The 22,149-nt window shown below is 38.9% G+C and overlaps 1 protein-coding gene across 4 annotated transcripts in view; it reads right to left on the bottom strand.

Moving 5' to 3' along the window:
* Positions 1-3,863: 3,863 nt before the first annotated feature.
* TGS1 (trimethylguanosine synthase 1) overlaps positions 3,864-22,149 on the bottom strand; it is a 50,581-nt gene continuing 32,295 nt past the window's right edge. For 2 of the 4 annotated variants that reach the window (XM_090039980.1, XM_090039983.1), the window contains one exon: positions 4,428-4,742. In XM_090039980.1, coding sequence (XP_089896106.1) covers positions 4,527-4,742 — 216 coding nt within the window. In that variant the 3' untranslated portion in view covers positions 4,428-4,526. The other 2 variants (XM_090039981.1, XM_090039982.1) reach the window with 2 other exon arrangements.

Here is a 22,149-nt window from a genome sequence, read left to right as displayed (position 1 = left end):
TCATCGAAACTGTTTCACTGTTTTGACGCTGTTTTGCAGTTTAGCCTACAAGTTATAATGGGGAATCATAAAATGCAACATGCAGATCGGGGGCCCACCAGCACCCCCAGGAGGGCTGCAGGAGCTGTCCGGGATGACAGGAGCCACATGCTGCACCAATCTTCCCGGTGCTGGATGCACGGTGTGCCTAGTGCTGGTCTGTCAGCTGGCAGGCAGATGCAGGGCACGCACTTCCTGGGAGGACTCTGGCACAGCTGCTGCAGTCCTCCTGGGGATGTGGGGAAGCTGCCAGATGAGAGGAACTGGGTGCTGCCGGCTGGGACTGGCGCTGAAGCCAGTAAGGCTGGCTTTGAAATGTTTCAAAACTTTCGAAACGTTTCAAGTTCCCTTGTTTTGTTTCAAAGATATTTCGAAGGCTTTTGTTTCATTTTGATTTCACTGTTTCAAGCCCCAAATGCATCGAAACAGCTTCAAAACAAAATGGGGGGCAAAATTTTTCAAAGCCCTATCAGAAAGTTCCTCCAAATCACTAACCTAAATTTCCTCTGCTGCAACTCAAGGCTCCTACAGATACAGAAAAAAATCTATGGATCTTGCGATTTTGTTGTACAGTTCAACTAACAGCTTGTTCTGGGCAATGCCTTATGACCTCATTTTGAGACAAAAAAACCTCAAAGGCTAGCACAAATTGAAGTGAATTTCTAAGGGGGAGAGGGCCTAATTCCAGACAGAAGGTTTGTCCTAAGTCATGCAGACAGCACTGAGGATGTTTATTTGGTCTCACCTCAGCAGTACCTTAGATTTGTGTTTGCAAAATGGTATAATCTCTTTTTGTACTCCAGCAATTGCTTCAATTTGCCAGGCCATCCATCGTCCTTCCTATAGAGTCTAGCAGTGCTTTACAGGAAGAAGCAGTGCATTATTTTGACCTGGCTCTGCAACATCTGTACAGATTGGGCACTTCTGCTGAGCTTTTTTGTGCTTTAATCTAATAGCTGATTCAATAGATAAAAGCACCTGATCTATACAGATGATGGGTGAGCTGGGTTCAACCAATGCAATGCCTCTTCTGGGCATGCACTGGGCTTGGTGTGAGGGCACACCAAGTTTAAAGTAAAGCACTGGTTTGTTTTGTTTTTTCTTTTACATCTGTAAGCAGCCATAGAGGTTGCCAAATGATACAGCAGAGTTACTGCTGGGAGTGCCCACAAGTTATTAAGCTGTCACCTCTTGCTACTACTGTGGGTCACTTTGCCCTAACATGCAGATTCCTGATGGAAATTGCCACGGTTTACCATTGCCACTGCTTCTACCACCACCAGCAGCTGGCCAGGAAGTGGAAGGAAGAATAGCAGCCCAGAAGAAGAACACTCGAGCACAATCAAACAAGCACTAAGAAGATTCTTGCCTCAATTGGCTTTTTTAGCCTGTCTGTGGCGCCTTTGTTTCTAATTAGGTAAAAATCCTCCCTGCACCAAATTATAACTTGGGTCCTTTTGTAGATGGCAGTTCAACACCATTCCTGGGTTAGGAACATTCTCATACCCATCATCTGTGTGACAACAAAAAATAAGAACAATTAAGTTAGAAAAAATAACCCAACCCCCTCCCCAATGCTACCAAACAATAAGAATAACTACTATTCCACCTTCCACTCCATGGCCAGCTGTTGTTGGCAGTGGCAATGGTAAGCTGTGACAATTTCCAACAGCAGTCAGGACATTAGGGCAAAGTGACCCACAGTAGTAGCAAGGGATGACATCCTAATAACACGTGGGAACTCATGGCAATAACTCTGGATAAGGCTGATATTTTTGTACCCTTTTATTTTATGAACAGTAGTTTTTTATTCATTTAGCAGTGTTTCTCAACTGGTGGGATGAGAAGGTGGGACCTGAAGTTTAAAAAAAAATTACAGTTATGCCTCAGTGAAGTCTCTGGGAGTGAAGCTCCTTTATAATGAAGTCTGCCAGCAGTGAGCTCCCTGCAGGCGGGCAGAGTACTAGCCTGCAGGGAGCTGGAAGGAAGCAGAAGGAAGGCGGTGAGATAAGGGGCACCACGTGCATGTACAGCACATGCATGTGGCCCCAGGCAGCCTTGAGGGCAGCTCTGGCAGGTAAGTCAGGGGGAAGAGAGAGGGATTGAAGTCCCTGTAGGGATGGAGCTGGAGAGGGTTGGGGCCATGGGTGACTGGTGACTCCTGAGTCAGGGGAGGCACTTGCCCCCTAGCGGCTAGTTAGCAACCACCCGCCGGGGCCGCTTGTCATTTATCATGGTGGGACCAGGGTTATTGGGACCAATGGGATGCAAGATGTAAAAGGTTGCATTGATCGAGAGAACACAGAGACCTGCAGGGCAGCTGCATAGCTAAACATAGTTTCACTGTACTCAGATCTCTGGAAGTCTGTCTGACTGCATACTGTACACTGGTGGGGGCAAACCTTTACTTGGCAAGAGTACCACAAATCAAACCCCTCCATCATTCCAAGTGCCACTCCAATCCCCTTCCCCTGCCTCATTTGCCAGTTTGCTGTTTCCTGCCTGATCTGTTGCTTAGCTGTTTGCTCCTTTTCTCTGCTCCCTCCACAATCAGCTGCCTTGCTTTCTGCCCTATCTGCCACTGTGCTGCCTGCCCCTTTCCCGATTCACTGCATGCCATACTGATTGACCATTCCTGGTATATATTTTAAAGTATGCAACAATAACCAAACAATTATTTGATCCTTTAACTCCAAATCCTTACAAGTTGGATTTTCTTCCTTCAGGGAAGAGTTCCCTTTTCTTTTTCTCTTTTTTTTTCTTTGCACAGAGGAATTGGCTTAGAACTATAGCTTAGTCTTCCCTGCATAAATCTGCTATGCTGCACTATAAGGTAAACAGAAGAGCCAGTTACTCATAATCTAGCATACCCTCTAATCCTCTTCCCTCCATGGAGTGAATAAAGAAACCAGCACTGATTTATTCCTTCAAGAATTTGTCCCCATGCTCCTACCTCACAAGCAGAATTAGCTTTGAACTCTGCCCCCAAAATGTACATATAGCAATTTCCAAGCCTTCAAGAAAACTAGATATGTTGTCTTATCACCTTAATGGTGTCTTGTTTTGGTTCTTGGGGAAAGTAGCAAAAGTTCAAATTCTTTTCTGGGCTGTCCTAGAAAACCTTCATTTCCTTACTAATGGATCTGAATTTCCACTTTGAGGCCCTGGCTTGACATCACTAGAGGGACCCTTTGAAATCAGATATAGGAGGAGTAGAGGGGAAAAAGTCTGGCCCAAAGACTCCTTACCCAACTCAGCATTGGCAGTGCCTTCAGTGTCTTTCAGTCTACAGTCTGAGGGACTGACAGTCTTCCATTCACAGTCAAGAGGGTGGTCTCTGTCTTGCTTGGCCTAGAGTTTGCTTCCTGAAGCCTGGAGGGCATGAGTTGGTACATATGTCTCAGAGGAGGAAGGGAAGCTAATGGGACAATTTCCCCAAAGGGCATATAAATGTGACCCTGGCACACCACTGAGGATCAGGTAGGAACACTGATGACATACACTGGTAGAAATTTCTAACACAGTCTGAACTTTTCTCAGAAAGCCTCTACAGCAGTGAGTCTATTGGAGCTGCTAGCAAGGCAAATAAAACGCGAGGGTATTCCAGGAACTGCGGCACCACCGTTCTGCTGTCAATGATTGATAGGTTGTTGCCAGGCTGAGTAGCCATTGAAGTGGATCTAGTGAAGCCTAGCATATTAGAAGGATAATGGAAATGGCCTAAAACAGCCTTGTTTTAGTTTTTGATACAATTTGACAGGTAGGTTTTGGATTCCTTTCTTATTACTTTTTAATTTGTTGAGTATAAATGAACAAAAGAACTGTTGCACACACACTTTTTTTTTTTTATTAAACTTATGAAGAAAATACAAAGGCACACACATACAAACCCTGCCCTCCCCACAAGCGAATAGAAACAGGGCTGGAAAAATAGGGTAAAGGTTTTTAACTCGTCTTATATTAGCAGAAATTAAAAGCTGCGATGTTTCATTTTACAGACAGTTCCTCTTAGCTTTACTGTAATGTTTTACATCAACAAAAATTATGTCACTTTTTTGAAATATTCATTATTATAATTAGTCTTTTATAAAAAAAGCATTTATTGACACTTGAAAAATAATACTGTCTAAGAAACTGAAAGGAAGAAAAAGAACATTTTAGATAAGCAAAGAACATAAAAGGATTAAGGACAAAAGGAAGTCAAGTATATAATTAGGAAATCACACACTATGATCTATTTATTTAGGTATATACTTGTTAAGCTCAAGATATGTCACGTCTGATTAGGTCACCAAAGTAAGCAGTTATTGTCTTCAATTTGTTATTGAGAAAATTTTGTTCTATTTCAACTTGTCCTCCTGGCCCAGCTAAGGAAGCAACCTAAAACAAATAAAAAAAACCCAATCAAGTAATACACAAAAACAAATATTTGAAAATATTGCTTGCATTCAGATCACCCAGAGGTTTTTTGTGCCACTGTTAAAATTTCAGAGCAATGAAATTTGGTGCCCAGGGCCAAGCAGATCCTGTGCGCCCTGGATGAGCTGCTCTTCAGCAAATGCAAAGCCGGTGGCACGCGGGGAATGTACGGGTCTGAGCTGCTCTGCCTGGCTCCGCGGGGTCCCCCAAAGCACAGGTCCCGGGGCGGTTGCCCTGATTTGCTCTACCCAAGGGATGGCTTTGGTAATCTTCTTTTGTATAGCCTACTATGGGAGGAACAAATTAATCAAAACCTGCATCCAGTTTCACTCTCCCTCAACCCACTTCCTGCTAATTTGTAACTTCAAGTATCTCATCGTTTAGGATAAAATTACAAGCAATTTACTGGATGCTGTGGAATGATCCCGACAGACAGAATCACCAGTGAAATTCTAGGTTAAGTCAGTAAGATTTTTTGCCATTGAGAAAACAAAAAAAAAGGCACTGCCTGGATTTTGACCTCTCATTCAGTTGTCTAAGCCTGGTAAACTTCTTTAATATTTAAATGGGCAACAGCAAAAAGAACTTGTTATATTAGGTTCTCTCCTTCTGTGGCGACAGCATGCAGTAACTGCATTCTTCCCACTTCATATTTAAGACCTGTGGCAGGCGAGAATAATATGGAGCACTTATTTACTACAACTGTACCAGGGCAGACAACCGAATCGAAGGGATGAAAACAACACAATAGAAAAGGGCACTGAAATTCTACTTTTATTTAAAAGCGGGAAGGATGATACAATCCAAGACCTCAATCACGCAATGTGGTTCATGGGAAGTCAGCTGTGCCAAGGCAGAACCCCTTTGATTTCAATGTGGTCCCAAGTGGACCACATTCTGGATCATACTTTGTTTATATGTGTACATATACATGGATGTACACAAACACATGCTGCAGTTTGCCTGAATGACGTTATATATTGCTTGCACTTGAAATGAACAGGATAAAAATCTATTGTTTAAGCAAACCTGAAAGGAAAAAGCATTTTAGAGAAGACAAGAACACAAAAGAATTAGGGACAAAGGAAAATGATGATACAATTAAGAAATCAGACATGTATATCAGACTCATACATCATATATGAAATTATATACATGTCCGATTATTTAATTGAACCATCATTTTCCTTTGTCCCTAATTCTGTTGTGTTGTAATTGTTTAATCAAAACTGAAAGGGGGAAAAATGCATTTTGGACAACAATGTCACCCCCACGGCCTGTGTTACACAAAAGAACTGACAGTTGTTTTTGCTTTAGAAGCAACATATTCTATGCTGACTAAAATGGTAAGGTCATGACCTGCGGCAGTTTCTAACTGATCTTTACACCAAAAAGCCCTGGTAAGAACTGCTAAAATGTGAAGTTCATTATATACTGCTAACCCTTCAAAACTTACACCATGAAGTATTTGTCTTAATATAAACATGCTGAACTTCCTCTATTTTACTGTTAGTAAAAAACCCAGCCACTGTAACAGAGGAAATGACAGATTAATTTAAATTATACTTTGAACATTGATGTATAAAATCAATAACTATTATACTTTTGTGTCAGACAGACATTTGTTTTCTTACACTAGCAAACAAAAACAGAAGCACTTATAGCTTTTTCATTTCTCAGCTTAATGTTCTTGTTGGAAAAAAAATTCTTGTCTAAAAGGGACCTAACACTTAAGCAAAAAAGCAGAAGCTGACCAAAATATTTATAAATAGCACATGCATCTGAATATAGCAAATGAACAGGAATGTTAATTTGTTGATTTATTTTTTTTTGAAACTTGAAAGAAACTTGTTAATACCCAGGGGCAAAACAGATTTCTTTAAGGACATTAGTACATATTCAACGTGGAATGTTTCTCTCCTTTTTTTGGTACACTTCTATTATCAGATCCAATTCCCTCCAAAAAGTTAATCTATGTAGTTTCATCCACTTATTGGGCTCTTTTTGGGAAGACTCCCTTAAAATCCCCAACTTCTTTGACTGGGAGTCAAAATAATTTGTTGACTCTAAATTACCAATCATATATTAGTGCTAGTACATGTATGTCACTTTACACAACACACAAGAAAAATACTAACAACCTAAAGGCTAGCAAAAACATCTTGACCTGTTAAAAGGAAAGAAAATTCTTTTGGGATTTTGTGCTTTACACTGAATATAATGAAGTTATCACTAGTCAATCTTGTAGGCAGGTTTTTCAGATAACTCTAACAGTACACAGCATTATGGAAACACCTCAATATTCTGGCGTTTTAAAACCCCCCTGAAATGAACAGAACAAAACCCATGATGCAAGCTCTCTGAATGTTATAAAGTTTAAAAGCACAGAATCAGTTCTAGATAGCAGAAGGGCTGAGTTCTTTAAAATTTTAATGCATGAAAAAAATATTCATGTCCACTTCAAGTACATTTTAAAGAAGAAATAAAGATAACTAAAAGATTCTTTTAACTACCAAAGTCTATCAATCTAGAGTCCTTTACCTCAATAGTGACTGTGATACCTAGATACCTTAGAAATATACTCAGATTAGCCTAAGATGATCTCATTGTACTTTACACATTGCCTTGCCCATTCAAAATGGAAATTCCAGAAAAGTATTACGTTGCTCAGAATCAGGTTTTATTGTGTTTCAGTACTGAACCTTTTCTAAAAAATAGTTAGACCAAAAAGACAGTCATAGAATCTGTCTGTTGGTCTTATAACTATTCCACTTACTGGATATCTAAGTGAATACATGACTGCAATGTAAGGCTATACAACATTTGTTCCATGTCTTGCACAACGTAAGATAGAATTTTAAAAAGTTCTATACTCACATCCTGTTTATACACATACTCTTAATTGTTTATTGAAATTATAGAAGTTGCTGTTTTACAAACAGACAAGAAGTCAAACACATTATAAATCTTAAAACTCACGTTCTAGGCTTGTAGAAAGCCTAGCAAGGTTATCTCAAGATAGGCTATTAAGATGATGTTGAAACAGAAGTTAATAAAAGATAGTCAAAATTAATGTGATTTCAATATCCACCATCTCATCACCATTAAGGTAAAAGCATTTTGCTATTCTGCATGGGTAGAAGTTAAATTTGGGGTCGGTGAGACTTTCCAAGTGGTGGCCCTGGTCTGGTGATGAGGAAATAAAAAGCACTTCAGATTAGAGGATAAGGAAACAGAGATTAGACTAGATATCCAAGTCTGTTAAAATGTTCATGGTGATAAAAGCTGTACTAAGAATGATGCAATTAATTGTCTTAAATATAATTAACATTGAGAACAGGAGGAGGTTCCAATCTTTGCAATTTTTACTGGCCAAGGATTAAATATATAAAGAAACAGCAAAATTAAACATTTTAAACAGGAAGAGGAAAGAAGAGGGGAAAAGTAAAAAGTAAAACACCACAGCTTGAGCATTCTCATTGTGAACAGTTAGGACATTTAGGTGTATAATTATTATAATCTTATTGCTATTATGTGTGCCTTCACTTCCCTTTCCTTATTTTTTATTCACTTTCTGCAGCTTGTCTTAACTGAATTTGTAAAATAATTCCATACAGGAACTATGTCATCTTACATGGTCACACACTGCTTATCACAGCAATATTACTGATCTTTATCAGGCGCTGGCTGGTGGAGCAATAAGACTGAAGCCTGTTGATATTTTTTCTTACTCTTATATTCGGGATATGTTAACCTGTTTTTCTCCAGTTCTACGTTTATTGCCCTACCTAGAGATTAATCAATCAAATCTCCTATTTGTGAATTCATGGGATAACCACAACACTATGACATGTCATACTGTACGAAAAAATATGATTTCAGAACAAAAAGTGACTGTGTACGTACAAACCACTTGAAAATATTAATGAAAATCTAGCACCTAACTAAGGGATCCAACGTGTTGAAGCTATGAAGTTCATCATCCCACCCTTTTCTAAACTGCTGCTGGACAGCGCATCTTCTGGAAGAAACTCTAGCAGCATTTGTAGACAAAATTCTTACTGGCTTAATCTTTTAGTATGAGATAATAGTCTCAGGAGGCCCCTACCATTTAGCAAATTTTAGAAGCTATACTGTTGGAACTTCCTGTTTCATACTTCATTTCCCATATATAACATGGTTTGAAGTGCTGTCTGCTTTAGGCCTACAAAAATAATCTAACCATCATAAATAAAATGAAACTGAGGTGGGTTTTACTTTGTATAGACTTAAGCAGACACCATTCTGCAGCTTGCATACATTTACTACATAAATATACTTATATAATTGCTGCTGACACTAAGTCATCAGCCTGACAATTTCAGACGCACTGTTGTGGATTACGCCACACATTAGTATTTACTGACTCAGCTTTATAACAATTGATTCATGATAAACAATAATTAACAGTTCTGTAGTAGTAAATCTAGTGTTTAGATTTTCTTCACTTCAAACTGCATGTAAAACTTTATATTTTAACAAAACCTGAAAAAGAAGTTTCTCTCAAAAAGGGGCTAAAAGCTAAATCATGAGTAAAATTATGATTATAAATATGTTTCCAAAAAGAGGAAGTAATACTGCTCCTTTTCCTCTGTTATGTTAAAGCAACATACTGTACTAAAATAGTCCGCTGAAAAGAGGAAATTTCAATAAATATTTGTGTGACAACTTCAACAGGAAAATTATTTTTCCCCCCCTCAAAAAAGCAGTTTCAGTTCATGGAAGCCATAAATGTAGTAAAGTTGACAGTAAAACAGTGTAAAACTTAAAACAGGACCTCTTCACACTTAGGAAAAGATCTTCCCTCTTTGATGCATTATTTTTACACCATTTTGTGTCACACCAGTATTTGCTCTCAGTGTTTTCCTCTCGCCCTCAATCACCAATAAACTGCTGGTACAAAAACCTTAATATGTAGATGTGAACAGCAAGTTAACAAACGCCAAAAGTTCTCTTGTGGGCAACATGAATCATCAGCTCAATGATAAGGTTCCAGAAACGCTGAAGACCAAGTCAGTCTGGCCTCTCACTTCAGTTTGAGAGACAGAGAATATATAAAAATAAAAGAAAATCACTTAATCTACATAAAGATGCGTCACTGTCAGGCAGCTACTTAGATTTTCACTTTTTTTGTTTTCCTTTTGCCTGGATAGTATTAAAAACATTTTATTTGTAGAATTAACACATGCTAACTTTTACAAGCTAACGTGTATTGTCCAACCTCAGAACAGGAGAGAGAAGATGGTGACAAATACTATATGATGGACTGTAAAGGTGGTCTCATCTGAAAATTTGTTCCAAGGACCATACTTCTTTCATCATTAAGAAGCTATCTTCTCATGCTTTTCAAACAAAATCGTAAGCCCACTAAGTTACAGCTGAATACACTTATCTCTACAAACATTTTAATGGAAACTGTTATCCCTTTTGACCTGAAAGAAGAGCCAAAAGTGCAATGTCTTATAGGTTATTCCAGTTTGGAAATGACAATGGTGATGGGTAGAGAATCATTGATGTACTCCTATTTATTTACAAAGAGCAGATACAGTCTTGTTTCCCAGAGTGCATGAGGAATCAGGAGCCTGTTTCCTTACTCACAAACGCCAAATCCTACTCAGCTAGCACCAGACCTAAAAGACCTCTCTCTGCTTCCCTCAAGGCTGATTGTTGACGCTGCATCTGTAGTGCATCTCAGATATGCTTCAGCTTTCTTCCTACATCCTCTGCACATACAGTTCCTCAAAACAATTCTCCAGCTGAGTCTTTACTCGCATCATCCACACTCTTGAGCACATTTGCATGTCTTTGTTTTGGGCAATGACAAGTGTCTTTATTTTGAAGACAATCATCAATTCATAAAGAGGTTTAACTGTTTCCTTACAGCTACCTTACATGAAGGATATTTCATTCCACCAGCTTCAACATTTCATCTCACATATGGCATCAGTCACTACACAGCATAACTGCATACCATGGACCACTTAAGACCAAATGAGAACCTATACTTCAATACTTAAATGTAAACAACTGTGTTTACTATGCTAAATCTTATTACCACTTTGCTAGCAGTGGAAAATCTGTGCAGTCAGAGCATTACACTCAAAGCCAAGTTATGTCTGATACCTGGATCTCACCTGCCTTTGTCACCACACTGGTGATGGCAACCAAGAAAGCTGCATGGGTTCAAATGGCAGCTCTGTCAAGGATGTGATGCTAGGGTGTCACATATCCCACTAGCAAATAGGATTTCTCAAGAGAACACCTTGGATAGGGCCTTGAGAGACTTTGGGACTTCTTGGAAGAAAGCAGATCTGAGATGGCATCCAGGTGTGCTTTAAAAGAGCTGAGGAGTAAGTCCCCACTTTTCAGGTCTTGAGGGTAAGGATAGCTGATACTGAAGCCTCATAAGGGAAGGATGATCTCACAAGAAATCCAGCCAAGCACCTAATCTGTTAAATGATGTCCATCTAGTCATGTCTCTCCTGCTGTGAATTATGATACATCTTACAGGGGACAAGCAAGGCTGCTCTACCACTGAGACTCATCAAGCACCCCTGCCACAAAGCATAGAGTATATAGATCTGGGTGGAGCATCCTCCTTTCTTTTCGGTAAATAGGTCTGGGAATGACCTGGGATCCTTCACCAATATTTGAAGGTGGTCTTGAAATCAGAAGAATCTCAGTCAGATCAGGACCATCAAGATCAATTATAGAGAATTCCTCATCTTGTGGAACTAGAGATCTGAGTGAGAAGGCATACAGGAATTCCCCAACCATGAGATAAGGCAGGCACTGGACAATGAGCCAGGGTTGAGCTTCAATTTGAGCTCCAATGGATGCACTGCTTACCACCATCCCATATAGAGGCAGAAAATTTTGCATTTCGTTGTTTGTTGATAAAGAATATTGCAGCTGTACTAATATTGCTGGACATGATACACTAACACTTTACATACCCTATATAATTACATGAGCTCCAGGACACTGATGTACAGATTCACCTTCTTGGAAGACCAGAGTCCGTACACTTGATATAAACTCATTGGTCATTTATATGCACTCCTCTCCTGTGCAGAGAATCATTCATCACAAATCACCAGTAGACAGAAAGGGAAAACTGTCACCCTCAAGCATTCATTGGCTGTGCCCTTCTACCAGGCCAAAAGGATGTCATACGAGAACAAACTATCTGTAGTTCTACCTGCATGCATTCAAGGTGGTTTTCTGTCATGTGGTGCCGTGTGTCCTTGATAGGGAATTGACACCTCTCTGAGGTTCTGCGGCCCACTGAACCTGGTGCTCCAGGACCAGAGGCTGACCTCATGGACCTACCTCGGAAGGACATCTAGGTTCTAAATGGACAAATGTTCCATCTGTCAATTAACTTCTGGGATGGAAAGAAGATTTCCCTTAGCAAAGTGGGCAATCATTATGCCTGTCGGAGGCCCAGTTCCATTATAACCTCTATAGGTAGCCTGCTACAATGTTTAATCACCTACATAGTGAGAAAGAAAGTTCTGTTTAATCTCCAACCTAAATTTCCTCTGATGCAGTTTGAGGCCATTGCTCTTAGTCCTGTCCCCTACAGCCACAGAGAAAATACCATGCTGCTGTTACGATCAATTGAAGAGGGAGAGAGGAAAATAATTTTCACAAAAGCCTTTGCAAATACATGTATATCCATTATTAATTTGATATATTTGGTATATCCATTAATATCATTTATTAATTTGAAAATGTAATTTTATGACTTGTTCATTTATAAAAGTGGTAAGGATCTTCAACCATCTTAATAGTCACAGATTTTGAATTTTGAAAACTGTAAAAAACCAAAAATTTCCAAATACCCTAGAAAAGCAGAGAAGCCCTTTTGAATATGGGCTCTCTAATAGTCTTTTTTGAAACCACTCTCTAAAGGAGAATCTCTGGGTCAATTCTTGTATGTAGTTCAAAATAATTATGCATCTTAATTTTGGATCTGTTAGGCAATTCTTTCTATCCATAATATAGTATATAGTGCTTAATGTCTTTTCATCAAGACTTAGAGCAACTATAACTGACAGCCAATTAAAAAAGTTCAAGCTCTATTAAATTTGTTACCATTACTTTTTAAAGTGTTGTAAGTAGGATTACTTAAGCAATTGTTATAGTTGCTCTAAGTCTTGATGAAAAGACATTAAGCACTATATACTATATTACGGATAGAAAGAATTGCCTAACAGATCCAAAATTAAGATGCATAATTATTTTGAATAGAAAGAAACTTTCTTAGAATAGTTAAAAAGCAGGTCTGCAATCTTACTGAGCCAGTTCCTCTATAATTTTATCTAAACATGCTACATATGAGGAAAAAACCCACTGAAAAAAAAAGATGTTAAAAAAACAAACAAAAAGATGCAACAAATTAGTTTGTGTGTGATTGTAAACACAAAACTTTAGAGGCCTGAAACAGATGGATTAATGAACTAAAAGGGCAAATGGTTTTGAAGGAAAAAATTAGAAAAACCAACTAGTGGGAAAATCCACACTTCATTTAAACAATATTTAATGAATGGGTTGTCTGACTTTGCAAAGAAAATTCTAGAAAACCAAAATTGATTCAAGCAAGCTTTGGCTCAGGTAATTTTTAAGGTTTGCATTTTACCCATTTAGCACCTTTTCAAGTTTTAATTGGTACACTTGCTCCCTCTACCAGCAGAAGAATGAATTGAAGAGAAAGAAATGTATACTTTTCAGTTTACCAAATTTAAGCCAAACTAGTTTACTAGTATGGCATGCCCTAGACTAGAAAGCTAGGGTTTCACATTAAGTGTGGTTTTTACAAACAGAGGATGAGGCCCAAACAAGTATCAGTTTTACCCAAATGTAATCAGTAACGGGGAATCTTAGTAACCATCTTCTAGGTCAGTGTTTCTCAACCACGTCCCACTGGTGGGATTTGAAGGTTGTGTAGGTGGGACTTCAACTCACTGCCCGACTGAAAAAATAATTTGTTTGCACTTTAAATAGATGAATCAACAGATACCTCGAACAGTGCAATTGGTTGAAAACCGCTGTTTTAAGTCATGTATGAACAAGTTAAAACTACCACTTGTTTTGCTTCTACTTGGATTTTGCAGCTGGACAGCTGTATTAGCTTTCTAACTGCGAAAAGAAACACTTCTTTTACTAGTGTAGCCATGGTCAAAGCTGGTACAGCACCACTAAGAGGATTTGAATCAACATACAGGTTTCCCTTGCTTTATGCTTTACATGCATTCCTGGAAAACGGTTCAGAACTTGAATTTGCATAAAGGGAACACACTTTACAATGTAACAAACAGTGATATATTCCAAGACCTCGACTGTACTGACCCGCAGACCCATTTCTATCACTCTTACAAGACAATTTTGGTATTCACCAACAGCAGACAGTACATGCAAGCACAGAGTAGTGGTGAATGTTTAGCTGGTGTGAAGAGAGGGTGGTGAAGGCTTCACTTATGGACCAGGGAGAAGGGTAGGAGATAAGCTAGTGGGACACTTAGAAGCCATAATGGGGATGCCAACTACAGAATTGCAGACAACGAGCAAGGAGCACAAATCCACAAAGAAGACTATATTTTGGTGCGCATCATTCTTACAATGCACTGCAAAGAGCAGCTACCACACTGATCACCTAAGTGAATTTCCCTTGCATATAATGATTTTTTGGTTTAAAAAGGGTCATTGCATAAGAGCAAGGGAAACCCGTAGTTATAATGGTGCAAACTCTGCTGGACACTTACTTCTATTTACACGTATGGCTTGCATCAAAACATTTACAGTTGTAAGCTACACTGAAATACCCAGCTTTAAACAAGCATAAACGTGTTCAGACAGAGATCATTTTGAAGTCAATTTTAGTTGAATTAATGCATCTGGTTTGTACACAAAGCAAAGGATTTGTTTTGTTTTTTATTTTCCAAGTTGAACCAGAGCTTGTAACATAGACATGTGCATAAGTGATATACAAAATCAGAGTACACACATACGCACACTCTTTCAGTGGAGGCAACTCCCCATGGGTAAAATGCAAACCTTAAAAATTGCCTGAGCCAAAGCTTGCTTGAATCAATTTTGGTTTCCTAGAATTTTTTTTGCAAAGTCAGACAACCCATTCATTAAATATTGTTTAAATGAAATGTGACTTTTCCCATTAGTTGGTTTTTCTAATTTTTTCCTTCAAAACCATTTGCCCTTTTATTTCATTAACCCATCTGTTTCATGCCTCTGAAGTTTTGTGTTTACAGTTGCACACACAGGTAAGATGGCAGGTGCCATCAGTGAAGCAGAGCCAGTTTGAAGAATGAACCATTAGGTAAGGAGTAATCACGTGTGAACATTCCCTTTGAGCTGGTTAGTATTTCTGCTCATCTGGCAAGCATCTGCCTGCCACCTCGTGCAGCAGCAAAACTGTCACTACTTTGGCAGCACATGAAGAACACTCAATAAGCGTTGATAACTGTACACACGTATGAAGCCTTCTCCATTTCTACAGGGATAGCATAAATAATTTATTCCTAAAGAAGGCAAGAAGATATATTTATTTTGCCCTCTTTTTGGGGTGACCAGGAATAACGGTCACAAGTTGGCAGAGGGTATATTTAGGCTAGATATCAGGAGGCGCTACTTCATAATCAGAGTCAGGGCAGCTAGGATGTGGAACCAACTTCAGCCAAGGGAACCAAGGGATATGGTGCTGGGTCCTACCCTGGGGGTCTTTACAAGGAGGCTAGATGTACACCTTGCTGGGGTCGTTTAACTCCAGTACTCTTTCCTGCCATGGCAGGGGGTCAGACTAGATAATCTACTCAGGTCCCTTCCGACCCTAGAAACTATGAGGGGCAGCAACATTTTTTGTTACGGATTACTGAAGGAGAGAGTAAGTCCTAACAGTAGCTATAACATAAAACAAATGTTCAAACAAGAACTAAACACAAACTAATTTAATAAGAGGATTTGGACAGCATAATGCATCCCATAATAAAATTACTAACAGAAGTGGCAGAAATAGGAGATTGGCAGTGATAAGCCCAACAATGCTTTTAGTTGCTCATGCTAAAACAGAGGTAATCAAATCTTGTAATTCTTCCACCATGAGCCACAATATTATGCAATTAAAAGGAAACATCTTGCTGCAGACAAAATACCAGATTTTGACACAGCTGCCATGATCCTATTAGACTCTAATCTAAATTTCTTTGGGTTCAGAGCGCCCTTTTCTAAAACATTGCTTTTTTGCCACCTGCTAAATATCATTATACTTTCTAATACCATACACAAAGTGTTACTACTTAGGAATAGTGAGGGATGGAGTGAGGGGAAATAAAATGTGCACACACACTCTATCTTTCTTCCCCTCAAAAAACAAGCTCCTCCTACGAAATATTCTGAAAAAAAGTAAAAATCTGTAAAACAAAGATAGAAACATACCATTAGAAAGAGATATGGGCTTCATGTCTCAGAAAAAAGCCAACTGCTTTAATACTTACCAAACCCTTTCAATGTTATTAGCAAAGCTAACAGTGATTTTTTTTTTATAAGGAATATTTAGTTACTAAGAAAATTCTGCCAAATAATTCACACATGTAGAAACATTCATGCTTTTGAGCAGAAATAGTTCAGCCACTGCGCATGAGGACTTCTAAAACTTCATCACATTGTGTGTGTTCTACAGGATACCAGTCCTCATTTACTGTATGGGTAACACAATGAACAAAGCAGAGAAAAGAGGACTTCACACATTCTTTTGTGGTTACAACAGTAACAAGAAGGACAGCTGGGTTCTAGGAAGAGGCAACTGAGACAGACAGGGAACTAAGCATGAGGAGGAACAAAGATGATGCATGAGACTGATAACGGAATAATTTCTAGACAGAAGCAGGAACAGAAGGAGATGACCTGATATTTATACCAAAAATGGAAACAGGGGCCTTTGTGACTTCAGACTCTTTAAGAAGAATCATGATGTCTGTTTATCAAAGCAGTTGTAGAGAGCAGAAGATTGTGCTTGGCTCTCAGGAGCAGTGGTACAAGATATGCACCTGCAACAGAAAGGATCCTGATGGGTACAAGGAAGAGGAAAAGCTAGTGACTATCCTTCACACCAGGGCAAAATGTTGCAAGTTTCCTGCTACAGTAAGACAATTCCAGAAGCCATCTTACCATCACGAAGTAGTCACTAAAACCAACATAATGTTCTACTATTTTAGACTTAGCTTGGCAAATATGGAGGATATCACAGAAGAGCTGGGCACTGAAAATAACCTTGGAATGGCTGATGATCAATCAGGAATTGATTTTATTTTAAATGTGGTTCTCAATTTCAAAAGAGAAAACTAAAAAAAAAAAAAAGAATAATGGAAATAGTTATTGAAGTCAACTAAACCAAAGAAGTTAGGGATTTTAATGAGCTACAACCTTAGAGATTTTGTAAGTCAAAGGTGTAAAAAAAAAAAAAAGCAACAAACCTCTGTGGAACTAGCTAGTTAGCTCTTTTAAAGGACATAGAAACAAAGGGTAAGATGTATCAACAGAGATCAAGGAAACAAAAAAGGGCACTATGCAATGAGAATAATATGCAATGCATTTGAAGACAGTGTTAAGTATCGCCCAAACAATAAATACTCACCTCACTTTTCGGCAAGCATGAGTATATTGGACAGAGGGGTAAAGGCAGGGAATGAGGAGTGGAAATGGAAGCTGTCAATATGGTATTCATAGTTCAAAAGACTTCAAGGCTTTAAAGTGGAGGGACTGGATAATCTTCATCTCACGAAATTAAAGAACTGGTATATAAAACCATATAGCCCAGTAGCTAGAATTTCTAATAAAACTGAAGTAGGTTTGTCACAGGACAGGAAAATAGCAAACATAATACCTATATTTAGGAAGAAGAAAAATGGTGATTTGGCCTCAAAATCCAAAGCTTTGAACAATTTTTGAAGGAAAAACTAAGCAGAGACAGAGATTTATATGGAAAAAACGAGATAAAATGAAATATGAGTTTACTAAAGGCAGAAAGTGCCAGACTAACTTGATTTTTTTTTTTGATAACAGATTTTCTAGATAAAAGGAAATGTGGATCTAACCCATCTAAACTTCTATAAAGCATTTGATATAGTACCATGTAGGAAATTAGGCTGGAGGCAGAGTACTAGTGAAGCTTCTCAAGCACTGTTACTGGGAGTGATTTTCTTTAATACTGTATTTCATTAACAATCTGGGCTAGTGGGTTTGATAATGGTATTTTCCGAGGACATAACTAGAGGCAGCATCAACACAAGGGATAACTGGATTAGCATACAAAAAACTATTGGAGGACTGGACTAATAGAAACAGCATGAAATGTGATTGTAGAAAACTGCAGTCATGTGCTTGGGGATTAAAGAATTTCTTCCATAAAACTGTGGGCTTATTAGTTAAAAACCAGATAGAAGGAGGAGTTCTAAACATAGTAGTTAATTAGCAGTTTATAGTCATCCTGTAATGTGATGCAGCTGTGAAAAAAGTAAACATGATCCAAGACAGTATTACCAGCAGAGATAGGGAAGATTCATTCCCATTGGTCAGAGCACTAGTGAGACCTCATTTAGAACACCGTGTAGGACCCTGGTTGCTCTTATTAAATAAAGATGAATTCAGAGTGAAAAAATTGCAGAGGATCAGCTCCTAGGGTGACTGTGAAAAATGGAGAACCATTTACATAGGAGATTTAAAAAAGACAAACAAAAAGAAAACGCACAAACAAAAAACTAAACAAAAAACACGTTTGGTTGGTTTAGCCTAGCAAACAGAAGGGTCACAGTGAATTATAATTTAGTCCATGAATAATGGGATTAAAATTATACAGCTGTTAGTAGTTTTATTTGATTCATTAGTCTACATATACCTTACTACGTTTGGAATGCTAAGATTTTTCTTAGATTCAGAACCTCCTGAATTTATATGCCTGTCCTAGCTACCATACTACCCATATCCCATTCTGTATCCTAAAAAACATATATGCCAAACAGCTCATTGTGCTGAAACCTAAGTTCCTGTTAAAGCATTTCTTGTTGAAACTGCATATTCGGCGTGTCTGCTGATACACAAACACTGCAACAAATCTTATATCCTGTACTGCAAGCTGTCAATCGGTGAAGAAAGTTCTAGGTGTTCAGGTTGAATGCTGTGTTTCTCTCTCCTCCTCACACCATTCCTGTCACCACAGTATCTGAGCACTTCATGTTTGGGAGCTGCGAGTTGGTTTTTGGATTCATAATGCTGTCAGCTCTCCATAAAACAAATGTGTTGCCCTATCATCCTTCTCCTTTTTCTAGCTTGATTTAAGCAAAAAGTAAAGCCAATCTCTATTTGATAACCATTGGGGATTAGGACAGGAATATGGGAGAAATATACATGAAAGCTCATCTAATGAAGAAACTGATCTCACACCTAAAACGTTAATTGTTACTTACATAGAAAGAACTGCAATTTGCTTATACCTATCATGTATGATCAAAGCATGTATTATGGTGCTTTAGAAGAGCCAATTTCACAGAGCAAAAGTGAGTCAAAAGAACAGAGGCAAAACAAAAACAAATGTGAAAACTGGGAAATATTCAAGAACATTTTACTAGAAAACCACAAGGCCAAAGTCAAAATAAACTACATTGGTTAAAAACAGCATCACAGCCTGGATTCCAGGTGAAGAGAAAGTAATTATGAAAGGAAAAGAAAAAGAATATGTTCACAGAAATACTGTTAATCAGAAGATAGGAATTGTGGTAAACTAACAGGGAAAAAAAAAACAGCTGCAGTCAGAACAGGTAAGTACAATTTCTCAACATGAGCTGTAATATCAGGAGCAAAAGGAATCTTAACAATGGAAATGGGCCATTACTAAACTGAGTTGTAGAACTGTCATTTATAATGCAGAAAAGGCAAAAAGATTCATCTGATTCAATGGATATTCCATTCTGTATTTTGGAAAAAAGAGCATCGTCCTACCACGATGACAATTTTTATTCCAAGAAAGCTAAGGTCCCTGCTAGCATGGGGAGAGGGGGAGTAGAAGGGGGAGGGGGGAAAGTAGTAGATATGCTGGACAGTAGGGCTAGGATTTAGAGTGACCTAGACAAACTGGAAGATTGGGCCAAAAGAAATCTCATGAGGTTCAGCAAGGACAAGTGCAAAGTCTTTCTTGCATTTAGGACACAACAATCCCATGCACTGGTACAGGCTGGGGGCTGACTGGCTAGGCAGCAGCTCTGCAGAAAAGGACCTGGAGGTTACAGTGGACACTAAGCTGAAATGTGCCAACAGTATGCTCTCGCTGCCAAGAAGGCTAATGGCATACTGGGCTTCATTGGTATGTAATGTTGCCAGTAGGTCAAAGGAAGTGATTATTCCCCTCTATTCAACACTGGTGAGGACACATCTGGAGTACTGTGTTCAGTTTTGGGTCCCCCACTACAGAAAGGACGTGGACAAATTGGAGAGAGTCCAGAGGAGGGCAACAAAAATAGTGAGGGGGCTAGGGGACATGACTTATGAGAGACTGAGGGAACCAGGTTTATTTAGAGAAGAGAAGAGAAGAGTGAAGGGGGGTTTAATAGCAGCCTTCAACAACCTGAAGGGAGGTTTGAAAGAGGCGGGAGGTAGACTGTTCTCAGTGGTGGCAAATGACACAAGGAGCAATGCTCTAAAGTTGCAGCAAGGGAAGTTTAGGTTAGATATTGGGAAGAATTTTCTTGCTAGGATGCTAGTAAAACACTGGAACAGGTTACCCAGAGAGGTTGTGGACCCTCCATCCTTGGAAGTTTTCAAAACCTGGCTACACAAAGCTTTGGCTGGGATGATCTAGTTGGGGGTGGTCCTGCTTTGAACAGGGGGATGGATTAGATGACCTCCTGAGGTCCCTTTCAACCCTAACTTTCCATGATTCTATGCCAGCCCTGCACTCAACTACTGCACTATTTACTTTTAGCAGGTCACTTATATCTATGCCGCAGGTGAAAACTGAATACCAACTCTGCATTAGTACAAAAATAGTACTTTAAGTTTCTAATAAGTACTTAGGAATATAAATGTGAAATAAGATTTAGCCTTAAGTGACTAATGTCCCAGGCAGATATTACACTTAAAGCAATTAATCAGTTTATTGCATCTTAAAGCATAAACCAGAGACACATTCAGGAGATTATCAATGCAATTAAAGAGGAAACCAGCCAAAAAGGTATTACAAAAACATGTGATAGTTTTGTGGAGAGTTTCCATTGCACTTTAAATTGAACACATGGCAGGAACCATGACAAGGCCCTGAGCAAGTTCTGATCAACTGATTGACGACTGGCAGAGACTGCCCCGGGGGCTCGAATCTCAGGGCAGTCCCTGCCAGCTGACAGCAGATCGGGATGGCCACAACTCTCGAACTCAGGGACGCTTCCAATCCTGCTGACAATCAGCTAATCTTTGGGCAGCTTTGGGGACCACATGGGGGCTTAAACTGCCCCTGTGGTTCCCCCACAGCCAGCTAACAATTGTGATCCCAGGCTCCTTCTGCACTGGCAATATGGCACAACTGGGATCTGATCCCACAGTCACGCCTCCTGCCATGTACATGTGGCACGGTAGGAAGAAAGATTGCTGGGATCAAGGATCAGATCCCATTGCTCCTTCAAATGAATGTCTGTCGGGGGCCAAAGTCCTCTTATTGTTCTAATGCAAGGTACCTATGTGGGAAATAGAAATTTGGTAAGAGGCCTCTTCAGCCCAGCAGGCAAATATTTAAGTTCAATGGCTGGAAACTGAAACTAGATAAATCCAGACTAGAAATAGGGCATGATTTTTAATGGTGAGGGTAATTTAACTTTAGGAAAATACTACTAAAATTTATAGTGGATTCTTCATCACTGAGCATTTTTAAATTAAGATTTAGAAAATACACCCAAAGATATGTTTCAGTTCAAGTACAGCTAACGGGAATACGAAGCAGGAAATCCTATAGTTAATGTTATGCAAGGTATCAGGCTATATGATGATGCTATATTATGATGGTCCACTATGGTCATAAAAGAAAGCTATAAATACTGCTCAAATTAACATACAAGGTAAATCAGGAGAAAATGAAGCACAGAACTTGGGAGAAAAGTGAAGTATGACCACTTTTGCCTATTAAAAAAATATATTCTCAACCCACAGAAGATTATTTCACACTGACCATAATTGACAAACTGCAGCACTTTATTAGGCTTGAAGACAGTGAGTTTCAGCATTGTACAAGATGTTTTAATGGTGTAAATCCCTAAAATTAATGTATACTGACAAAACAGTGCTGTACTTAAAATCCTTGATACCACTAGTTCACCTAGTCACTTTTTCAAGTCAGCTGACCATATATAAACAAATAATTGTACACATAAAAAACTGCTTCTTCCAGCACAGCGATATTTTTAACCCAAAGCATATCTTTGTAAATTAATCTGAGCTACTATTTAAGATGATATTCCATATATGATGTCCTGCAGCTGTCTTCAGGAACTGGCAATCTGAATGAACCTTTACTGTTAAACAACTCAATATATGCAAGAAAACTGATTTTATTTATACCAAGATGTATCAAACTAATATTCTACCAGAAGCATACAG

This window comes from Crocodylus siamensis, chromosome 3 (assembly GCF_052110815.1).
Source record: "Crocodylus siamensis isolate JL-2025a chromosome 3, ASM5211081v1, whole genome shotgun sequence".
In the NCBI taxonomy this organism is placed as follows: domain Eukaryota; kingdom Metazoa; phylum Chordata; order Crocodylia; family Crocodylidae; genus Crocodylus; species Crocodylus siamensis.
The sequence above is the reverse complement of the archived record's forward strand: the minus strand, read 5'-3'. Positions and strand labels throughout refer to the sequence as shown.